At 38.6% G+C, this 11314-nt stretch overlaps 1 protein-coding gene across 1 annotated transcript; it reads right to left on the bottom strand.

Moving 5' to 3' along the window:
* Positions 1 to 932: 932 nt before the first annotated feature.
* Positions 933 to 10666, bottom strand: LOC125964197 (serine/threonine-protein phosphatase with EF-hands 2-like). Its single transcript, XM_049708904.1, has 5 exons — positions 10653 to 10666; positions 9485 to 9591; positions 8391 to 8554; positions 7353 to 7440; positions 933 to 4989 (listed from the first exon to the last, which is right to left on the bottom strand). The coding sequence occupies exons 1-5, from the start codon at positions 10664 to 10666 to the stop codon at positions 4787 to 4789; spliced, it is 576 nt and encodes a 191-aa protein (XP_049564861.1). The 3' UTR covers positions 933 to 4786.
* Positions 10667 to 11314: the final 648 nt, after the last annotated feature.

The raw sequence follows: 11314 nt of genomic DNA, 5'->3' as shown, positions 1-11314 counted from the left end.
CTTCTTTGATCCACCTCCTAGAGTAATGGTAATAAAAACAAAAATAAACAAATGGGACCTAATGAAGCTTCAAAGCTTTTGCACAGCAAAGGAAACCATAAACAAGACAAAAAGACAACCTTCAGAATGAGGGAAAATATTTGCAAATGAATTAACAGACAAAGGATTAATCTCCAAAATATATAAACAGCTCATGTAGCTCAATATTGAAAAAACAAACAACCCAATCCAAAAATGGGCACAAGGGGGCTTCCCTGGTGGCACAATGGTTGAGAATCTGCCTGCCAATGCAGGGGACACGGGTTCGAGCCCTGGTCTGGGAAGATCCCACATGCCGCGGAGCACCTGGGCCCGTGAGCCACAATTACTGAGCCTGTGCCTCTGGAGCCTGTGCTCTGCAACAAGAGAGGCCGTGATAGTGAGAGGTCCGCGCACTGCGATGAAGAGTGGCCCCCGCTTGCCACAACTAGAGAAAGCCCTCGCACAGAAACGAAGACTCGACACAGCCATAAATAAATAAATAAAAATAAAATTGGTCCTGGTTTAAAAAAAAAAAAAATGGGCAGAAGACCTAAATAGACATTTCTCCAAAGAAGATATACAGGTGGCCAAGAAGCACATGAAAAGCTGCTTAACATCACTAATTATTACAGAAATGCAAATCAAAACTACAATGAGGTATCACCTCACACCAGTTAGAATGGGCATCATCAGAAAATCTACAAACAACAAATGCTGGAGAGGGTGTGGAGAAAAGGGAACTCTCTTGCACTGTTGGTGGGAATGCAAATTGATACAGTCACTATGGAGAACAGTATGGAGGTTCCTTAAAAAAACTAAAAATAGAATTACCATATGACTCAGAAATCCCACTACTGGCATATACCCAAAGAAAACCATAATTCAAAAAGACACATGCACCCCAATGTTCATTGCAGCACTATTTACAATAGCCAGGTCATGGAAGCAACCTAAATGTCCATTGACAGACGAATGGATAAAGAAGATGTGGTACATATATTCAATGGAATATTACTCAGCCATAAAAAGGAACGAAAGTGAGTCATTTTTTGAGACATGGATGGATCTAGAGACTGTCATACAGAGTGAAGTAAGTCAGAAAGAGAAAAACAAATATCGTCTATTAATGTATGTATGTGGAACGTAGAAAAATGGTACAGATGAACCGATTTGCAGGGCAGAAGTTGAGACACAGATGTAGAGAACAAACGTATTGACATGTAGATACTGATGTGTATAAAATTGATGACTAATAAGAACCTGCTGTATAAAAACATAAAAGTAAAAAAAAGGCTGAGTAAGAAAAAATTCTTTCTCTCTGCTTGACAGTCTTTAAGCTGGAATATTGGTCTTCTCCTGCCTTCAGACTCAGACTGGAACCACACCATCAACTCTCCAGCGTCTCCAGCTTGCTGAACTGCAGATCTTGGGACTTTTCAGCTCCCATAATCACATGAGCCTTACAGTAAATCTTTTTATAGACTCTCCAACATTTGACAAAGTAATCTGATTCCTGGGAGTCTAGCCTAAGAAAATGTATAATTCAAGAGCTTTTTATGAAACAAGCTATGTGCACAAAGTTATTAACCATAGTATTATTTATAATAATTAAAAACTGGAAACAATACACATGTTTAACAATTGGAGCATGGCTGAATAGATTATATTGCATCTATTTGAAATTATGCAGCCATTAAAGGAATAATCATGAAGAGTATGTAGCAACACAGATGTCAATTTATAAAACAAAAGCAGAACATTAAATTATGTAAACATTTTAGTTTTAACAAGAAAAAGTAAATAATGAAAAGAATCCATATGTTTGGGTCATGGGATTACACAAACAATTTTTCACAACTTTCCTTTACGAACAAGACATTATAAAAACAATAAATAAAAGGTATACAATGAAGGGGTTGAATTATCCGTGGTTCTTAAGTGGGATAGACTTCAGAATCTTAAAATACTTATACCTGGGTCCTACCTTGCGAAAATTCTGAAATGGGATAGGGCACCTATGTATTTAAAAGTATGCAGAAACACTCTAACCTCATCCCCACCCCCAAATACACAGGTGATTATTATTTTTTATTGAAGTATATTTGATTTATAATATTGTGTTAATTTGTGCTGTAGAGCAAAGTAACCCAGCTATACACATATATACATTCTTTTTTATATTATTTTCCATTACGGTTTATCCCAGGATACTGAATATAGTTCCCTGTGCTATACAATAGGACCTTGTTGTTTATCAATTCTGTAAGTAACAGTTTGCACCTACTAACCCCAAACTCGCAGTCCATCCCTCCCCTTCTCTCCCATCCCTTTGGCAACCACAAGTCTGTTCTCTATATCTGTGATTCTGTTTCTGTTTCATAGATAGGTTCATTTGTGCCATATTTTAGATTCCACATATAAGTGATATCATATGGTATTTGTCTTTCTCTTTCTGACTTACTTCACTTAGTATGATAATCTCCAGTTGCATCCATGTTGCTGCAAATGGCATTATTTCCCTCTTCTTTATGGCTGAGTAGTATTCCATTGTATATATGTACCACATCTTCTTTATCCATTCATCTGTCGATGGACATTTAGGTTGTTTCCATGTCTTGGCTATTATGAATAATGCTGCTATGAACATAGGGGTGCATGTATCTTTTTGAATTACAGTTTTGTCTGGATATATGCCCAGGGAGTGGGATTGCTGGATAATATGGTAATTCTATTTTTAGTTTTCTGAGGAACCTCCCTACTATTTTCCATAGTGGCTGCACCAACTTACATTCCCACCAAGAGTGTAGGAGGGTTCCCTTTTTTCCACACCCTCTCCAGCATTTGTTATTTGTAGACTTGCTAAAGAACCACCTTAGCAAGCACCACTCACTAAAGAAACTGTCTTTTTCTCATTTTATAGCCTTGCTTCCTTTGTCAAAGATTGACCATAGGTGTGTGGGTTTATTACTGGGGTCTCTATTCTGTCCCATTGATCCATATGTCTGTTTTTGTGCCAATACCACACTGTTTTGATTACTGTAGCTTTGTAGTATTGTTTGAAGTCTGGGAGGGTTATGCCTCCTCCTTTGTTCTTTTTTATTTTTTATTTATTTATTTATTTATGGCTGTGTTGGGTCTTCATTTCTGCGTGAGGGCTTTTCTCTTGTTGCGGCGAGCGGGGGCTACTCTTTGTTGCGGTGCGCAGGCTTCTCATTGCAGTGGCTTCTCTCGTTGTGGAGCACAGGCTCTAGGAGCGTGAGCTTCAGTAGTTGTGGCATGCAGGCTCAGTAGTTGTGGCTCACAGACTTAGTTGCTCCATGGCATGTGGGATATTCCTGGACCAGGGCTCAAACCTGTGTCCCCTGCATTGGCAGGTGGATTCTTAACCACTGCGCCACCAGGGAAGCCTCCTCTTTTGTTCTTTTTCCTTAGGATTGCTTTGGCAATTCAGGATCTTTATGGTTCCATATAAATTTTAGGATTATTTGTTTTAGTTCTGTGAAAAATGTCATGGGTAATTTGATAGGGATCACATTAAATCTGTAGATTGCTTTGGGTAGTATGGCCATTTTAACAATATTAATTCTTCCAGGCCAAGAGCATGGGATATCTTTCATTTCTTTGAATCATCTTTAACTTCCTTTATTAATGTTTTATAGTTCTCAGCATATCAGTCTTTCACCTCCTTGGTCGGGTTTATTCCTAAGTATTTTATTTTTTTTTGGTGTGATTTTAAAACATATTGTGTTTTTACATTCCCTTTCTGATATTTCATTGCTGGTGTAAAGAAATGCAACGAATTTCTGTATCTTACTCTTGTATCCTGCTACCTTGCTGAATTCATTGATCAGTTCCAGTAGGTTTTGTGTGGAGTCTTTAGGGTTTTCTATATATGGTATCATGTCATCTGCATATGATGACAATTTTACCTATTCCCTGCCAATTTGGATACCTTTTATTTCTTTTCTGATTGCTTTGGCTATGACTTCCAATACTATGTTGAATAGAAGTGTTGAGAGTGGGCATCCTTGTCTCGTTCCAGATATTCACAGTAAGTCTTTCAGCTTTTCACCATTGAGTATTATATTGGCTGTGGGTTTGTCATAAGTAGCTTTTATTATGTTGAGATATGTTCCTTCTATACCCATTTTGGTAAGAGTTTTTATCATGAATGAATGTTGAATTTTGTCAGATGCTTCTTCTGTATGTATTGAGATGATTATGTGGTTTTTGTCTTTTCTTTTGTTGATGTGGTGTATCACACTCATTTGCATATGTTGAACCAAACTTGTGAACTTGGGATGAATCCCACTTGGTCGTGGTGTATGATCTTGTTTACGTGTTGCTGGATTCAGTTTGATAATTTTTTTGATAATTTTTGCATCTATATTCATCAAAGATATCGGCCTGTAATTTTCTTTTTTGGTGGTATCTTTGTCTGGTTTTGGTATCAGGATGATGGTGGCTTCATAGCATGTTTTTGGGAGTGTTCCCTCCTCTTGAATCTTTTGGAAGAGTTTGAGAAGGATTGGTAAAAGTTCTTCTCCGTATGTTTTGTAGAATTCACCTGAATACACAGGTGATTCTGATGCATACTGGTAGGCAAATTCTCAGCATAAAGTTCCACAGAGCTATGGAGAATAAGGGAGATATTCCCACAATGAGCTCAGCATTGCTTACAAGGCACCTTGGACGATGGGGACCAGACTGGCCTTAGTGTATTATCTGGGCTGCTGCAGTCACTGTTATTAGTGTTTGTGGCTTGTCAGGAATCTGATGCATAACCCTTTGAGCAGGATTGCTCCACAAGGCGGAAGGCCTCCAGGAACTCGTTGATGTCAATGTGGCCATCTTTGTTGAAGTCAATGCTCCGGGCAAGGTCACAGATGCAGTCGTCTGTGACATCAACGTTCATATGAGAGCTGAACAGCTTCCAAGTCTGCCTGAACTCGTCCAGTGAAATGAACCCTTACCAGAGAAAGCAAGTCACTTTAGTGAGTCAGTCTAGTTTTCAGTGCTCATTTCCTCTGACATTCTTGCAAGGATACCTGCTTCCTACCGTTAAACAAAGGCACCCAAGGCCTAGAATCCACTTTAAACTCCCAAGAGGATAGTACTGAACCACTTAATCAGTGGTTCTGAGCGGGAAGCAATATTGTTCCTCTCCTTATAGGGACATTTAGAAATGTTTTGAGACATTTTTGATTGTCATGACTGGGGTGGGGGTAGGGTGTTACTGCATCTAGTAGGTAAAGGCCAGGGATGTTACTAAACACCCTAAAATGTACAGGATGGGCACCAAAACAAAGAATTACTCAAGCCAAGATGTAAGTAATGCCACTGCTGAGAAACCCTGCATTAAATCATCCTAAACATACGCTAATTTAATCTGCTTGTAAAAAGGTTTTGGACCTATACATCTATGGTCAGTTGAATTTTTTTTTTCCTTTCTTGGGCTGCACCACGTTGCTTGCGGGACCTTAGTTCCCTAGCCAGGGATCAAATCCGTGCCCTCCTCAGTGAAAGCATGGAGTTCTAACCACTGGACAGCCAGGGAATTCCCTCAGTTGACTATTTACGAGGGTTCCAAGACCATTCAACAGGTGAAGGATAATTTTTTCAACAGATGGTAGGGGACAACTGGATATCCACATGCAAAAAAAGCTAGACCCCTACCTTGCACTGCAAACAAAAATTAACTCAAAATGGATCAAAGACCCAACTGTAAGAGCTAAAACTGTAAAACTCTTGGATGAATACATAGGTGTTAAGTCCTTATGATCTTCAGTTACTAGTTTTTCTTAGATATGACACCAAAAACACAAAAAATAAGAGAAAAAATAAATTGGACTTTTTAAAAACTTTTGTGCATCAGAAAACACTACCAAAAAAGTGAAGAGATAACCCATAAAATCAGAGAAAATATTTGTAAATCATATATCTGATAATGGCCTAATATCCAGAATATACAAAGAACTCTTACAACTCAACAATAAAAAGAAAACCCAATTAAAAGATGGGCAAAGGATTTGAATAGACATTTCTTCAAAGGAGATATACAAAGTTCCAATAAGCACATGAAAAGATGCTCAATATTATTAGTTATTAAGGACATTCAAATCAAAACCATAATGAGATATTTCACACCCAGTAGGATGGCTGTAAAAAAAAATTTTTTTAATGGAGGATAACAAGTGTTGGTGAGAATGTGGAGAAATTGGAACCCTCTTACAATGTCAGTAGGAGTGTAAAATGGTATAGCCACTGTGAAAAAACAGTTTGACAGTTCCCCCAAAAGTGAAACATCGTTTTACCATATGGTCCAGCAATTGCACTCCTGGGAATACATCCAAGAGAACTGAAAACATATGTTCACACACAAAGTTGTATATGAATGTTCATAACAACATTATTCATAATAGCCAAAAAGTGGAAAAAATCCAAATGTCTATCAACTGATGAACGGATAAACAAAATGTGATATAGCCATACAATGGAATATTATCCAGCTATAAACAGAAATAAAGTGATACATGCTACAACATGGGTGAACCTTGAAAACATGCTAAATGAAAGAAGCCAGACACCAAAGGCCACGTATCATACGCGTCTATTTATATGAAATGTCCGTCATAGGCAAATTCAGAGAGACAGAAAGCAGATTAATGGTTGCCAGGGACTGGTGGAGAAAGAACAGGGGATGGGGAGTGACTGCTAATCGGTATAGGTTTCTTTTTAGGGTGACGAAAACGTTACAAAATTAGATAGTGATAATAGTTACACAAGCTTGTGAATATACTAAAAGAGCACGGAACTGCACGTTACAAATGGGTAAATTATATGGTATGTGAATTGTATCTCAAAAAAAGTAATACTATTTGAAAAGGCCTTTGGAACAATGAGGAAACAGGTGAGGGTATACAGGACCTCCCTGGACATTTTTTTGCAACTCCTTGTGAATCTATAATTATTTAAAATTTTGAAAAATAATACTTTGGGAGTAAGATTGCAAAAGGCTTTCTGTTCTAGACACTCTTTATTCCTTTGTGGCTACTTTGATAGAAGGGATAAGGGATATCATAACTATTATAATTCTTCCTATAAGAAGTTCTCATTCAGTTTGTCTTCATTCTTCTCTGCCCAATCCCTCTTCTGTTGGCACAGCTCATGTTGCTCAAATACTATCCTAGTTTCTGCCCATTTATAAGCACTGCCACTAATTTTGCTCCAAAAGCGCTTGAGTAGAAAGGTAAATAATCAGGGAGGAGACTAAAAGGTGGGAGGTAAAATACTTGCTGTGTCAGAAGTGGCAGGATAACGAGCGCCTTTACCTGAATGATCACTGTCTATGATCCTAAAAATGGTCTCCAGGTTGGATCGGTTTCGATACAGTGCTTCCAGCAAACTTGATTGTATATTCTGCAAGAAAAAAACTCATTTTCCTTCTATCTTTTATGTGTAGGCTTCTCCTAATAGATAATTAACACACAAGCAACCCTGACAATAAGACTCTTGAAAGAACCTGAAGATGTTTTATGATCCCTCCACTCCAGCCCCCTGCAGCCTACTAAATAATCTGATGGTTTAAGAAGTACCTAGTCCATGATGAAAATGTTCTAAAATTGACCATGGTGATGGTTGCACATATCTGCAAATATATTAAAAACCATTGAACACTTTAAATGGGTGAACTGCATGATATATGAATTATATTGCAATAAAGCTGTTTTTTTAAAAAGTACATAGCCCAAGGCCTCACGTACATTACACATAAGCATTTACCGAACAAATACAGGGTTTTTTTTTTTTTTTTTGTACGCGGGCCTCTCACTGCTGTGGCCTCTCCCGCTGCGGAGCACAGGCTCCGGATGCACAGGCTCAGTGGCCATGGCTCACGGGCCCAGCTGCTCTGCGGCATGTGGGATCTTCCCGGACCGGGGCACGAACCCTTGTCCTCTGCATCGGCAGGCGGACTCTCAACCACTGCGCCACCAGGGAAGCCCACAAATACCTTTTTAAATAGGGGAAGCAGCATCATGTCAAGGAAATCAGTCAGACCTGGGTTTGAGTTCTAGTTCTATAACTTAGAAACTCTATTATCCTAGGCAGGTTATCTAACCCTTGTGACCAGTGTTCTCTTGGGTATGTTGGTGCTGATTATACCCACCTCTTGGAGGTGGTTTTGAGGATAAACTGAGGCAATATGTGTAGGTCACTTAACACAAAGTCTGACACATAGAAACTCAACGAATAGTTGTTTGCATTCATCTTCCTTTTGGGGTTCTCAATATTTGGTTATGATTCAAAGTTCTCCATAAGGGGCTTTACGGTCCACAGTATGCCTTCATCCACCATGTTCACACCCTTACCTCATGGCTGAATTGTTCTTTGGCCAAGTTTTTCAGCCAGGACTTGTATTCCAGCTTGTTATCTGTCAAGCTGCTCACCAGCTGTGGCCTCAGCATCCGCCATGGCAGTCCTAGATGCAACACAGACTCCACGGCTGCTGCCCAGTCACTCAGGGTGATTAGACCTACAGGAAAGAGCTAACTTGTTGACTCATCACCTACAAATCTTTTATCCTGACATTCTTCTTACTATCAGTAGATAATAGAAGTAATGAGTACTGTCACTGTTTTTCTTGGTTATGGTAGAGTTGGCTGGAAAGTAGGGTTGCCAGAGAAAATACAGGATGCCCAGTAGATCTGATTTTCAGACAGACTATAAGTATGTCCCAAATATTGCATGGGACATACTTATATTTAAAAACTATTTGTTGTCTATAATTCAAACGTAATTAGGCATTCTGTTTTTATTTGCCAAATCTATTTGGCAATACTACTGGAAGTCACACAAGACTCTTGTAAATAATATCATAAAACACTATATATATATGTATATATATACACACACACAATACATATACACAGACACACACACATGTATACATAGCATTGGTTATTTCTATGTGTACGAAAAGATAGTGCTATGATTTTATGACTGTTACTGCTATTTTTTAATAGGGCTACATGTAGTCAATGTCCATTAGACATTCCACTGAGTTGAGAAAAGACAAAATTTCCAGCTTGGATAATAGAACAAGGAACAGACAAGCACACACTTAACAGTGAGAAACCAAATCATTGATCTTTTGTTAGTCTTGGACCCACTCTGGTAACCTGTCCCCCTGTTTCTTTTTGCTTAGTTCTGGCCTTGTCACCCTTCCCTGGATTCCATTTCTTTTCACCAGCTTTGTTTATATTTAGCTAAGTTCACATTCTTCTAAAAGCTTAGAATTTATGAATTTAGGAACGATAACTAGGATGTTAAGTTGAATAAGGGAGGACGTCTTCAGAAAGGTCTTCTGGTCATTTAAACAAATATTTATTTGCTAATTACCTGAAACAGAGGGTTTTTTGGCCAGCTGCCCTCCTCTATGAATATTTCACTTGATTAGTCTTACCAGTTTTATCTTTATCATGCTTCTTAAATTCAACAAGAAGATCTGAGGAATGGGCAAATAACTTTTCACGTAGGGCTCTCAGAGCTGACTCCCCAACTCTGCTAATCCTGGGACAGGAGATGAAAAGGAACATTTTAAAACATTAGTATAGAGTAAATAGTCTTGGATTTTTACTAAGTTTCTCCTCTCTCTTTCTTAATGTCTCAACCTTCAAAGAGCTCGTCTCTTTTTTCTCCCCAATGCTCTCCTGCTTTGCCCTGCTGTGCACAGATAGGATCTGTCTGGGGGAGGCTGCTGTCCTTCCCAGTGTAGGACAGTGGTTAGAGCAGAAGTTCTAGAGAAACACCACCTTTGTGGTAAAGTTATCTAATTATACTGTACCTCATTTTCTCCATCTGCAAAATAGTGACAAAAATGGTACCTAACTCACAGGATTATTGTGAAGATTAAATAAGTAAATTCATGTAAAGCACTTAGAAGAAAGCCCAGCACATAGAAAGCACTCATCAAATGGTATCTGTTATCATAATCATATGCTTTCCTTGTAATTTATTATTACATTAAACAGTCACAGGGCAGGATTTATGAATAACAAAGTATCACTAAGTTAGTTTTCTTATGCTTACTGGGTCAACAGAGTAATGCTGGGCATGGTACTGGCCTAAAATGTGTTCAATAAATATCTGTAGTTGAATAAACAAGATATAAAAAGAGATAAAAGGTAAATATGTACTTTGTCCTATGTCATTGAGGAAGCAGCCATTCTATAAATGATGACCAGATAACCTATCTTTTCAAGTGCTAAAAGTAAGAAAAAGGCCAAAACACAAACCAAAAATCCCCATTTTAATCATGTTTGATGAAAGACTTCCTTGAAATTTAAGGTACTTAGCATAATGGTCTCCATAAACCCTCAGAAAAGTATGAGCTGCCTAAAATTCATCTCAGATTTCATGGGTATGTGAGCGTATGCGCTTTTTCTGGTGAGTTTGTTGTCTTATCAGAGGCTAAAAGAAGTATGGGACCCCCTAAAAGTTTAAGAACCACTGGTTTGAAAAGCATTTAAACTATTTCTGGTAAACTGTGCTCATTGATGGTTATCATGCAGGGATGGAGTATAGCAATGGCCTTGAGAGCTGCCTGGATGCACAAGGCTCTCTGTCCCTACGTCAAGCAGCGCATGTTGAGCTCTGCATGGATCATCTGATTAATCCTCCAACACCCGCTGAGGTAGGTACAACTATTATGCCTATTACAGCGTAAGTAACTAGCCCGAGGTCCCATAGCTAGTAAGGGGTAGGGCCAGAAATCAATCTTGACAAGTGGACTCCAGGCTGGCTAAACTATTATCATGAGACATGGGTTTAAACCAAAAATAAATGGATTCTGAATGAGGGTTCCTCTAGGAAAAACACATGAGCTTGAGTTGATGGACACTGAGACATCCATTATGGTTGTCAGAGACATTTTCCTCTTTACTTCTTAGTTCTCTATTGTGGTCCAAATAGTTGGAATTGTTAGACAATTGACTTCTGCATAAATTAGGGGATGTTGTACTTGCTTTAATGCAATCAGTGAATATTTTTAAAAGGTGAGTGTTCTTTAATTATGGTATTAAAACATGTTATTTATAGGGTTCCCCACAGTGATTCCTTTTGCGGTGGGAACATCTGAATCACATGGAATCATGGTATTCCAGGTTCTTGGGGCCCACCCCTGGAGATTCTAATTTGGGAGGGATGGGATGAGGCTCCAATAAATGATTTTTTATAAAGCTCCAGAGATGATTCTGTAGCATAGTAGGTTTCACTATCATTTGGTGAGCTTAAA

This window comes from Orcinus orca, chromosome 4 (assembly GCF_937001465.1).
Source record: "Orcinus orca chromosome 4, mOrcOrc1.1, whole genome shotgun sequence".
In the NCBI taxonomy this organism is placed as follows: Eukaryota; Metazoa; Chordata; class Mammalia; order Artiodactyla; family Delphinidae; genus Orcinus; species Orcinus orca.
The sequence above is the reverse complement of the archived record's forward strand: the minus strand, read 5'-3'. Positions and strand labels throughout refer to the sequence as shown.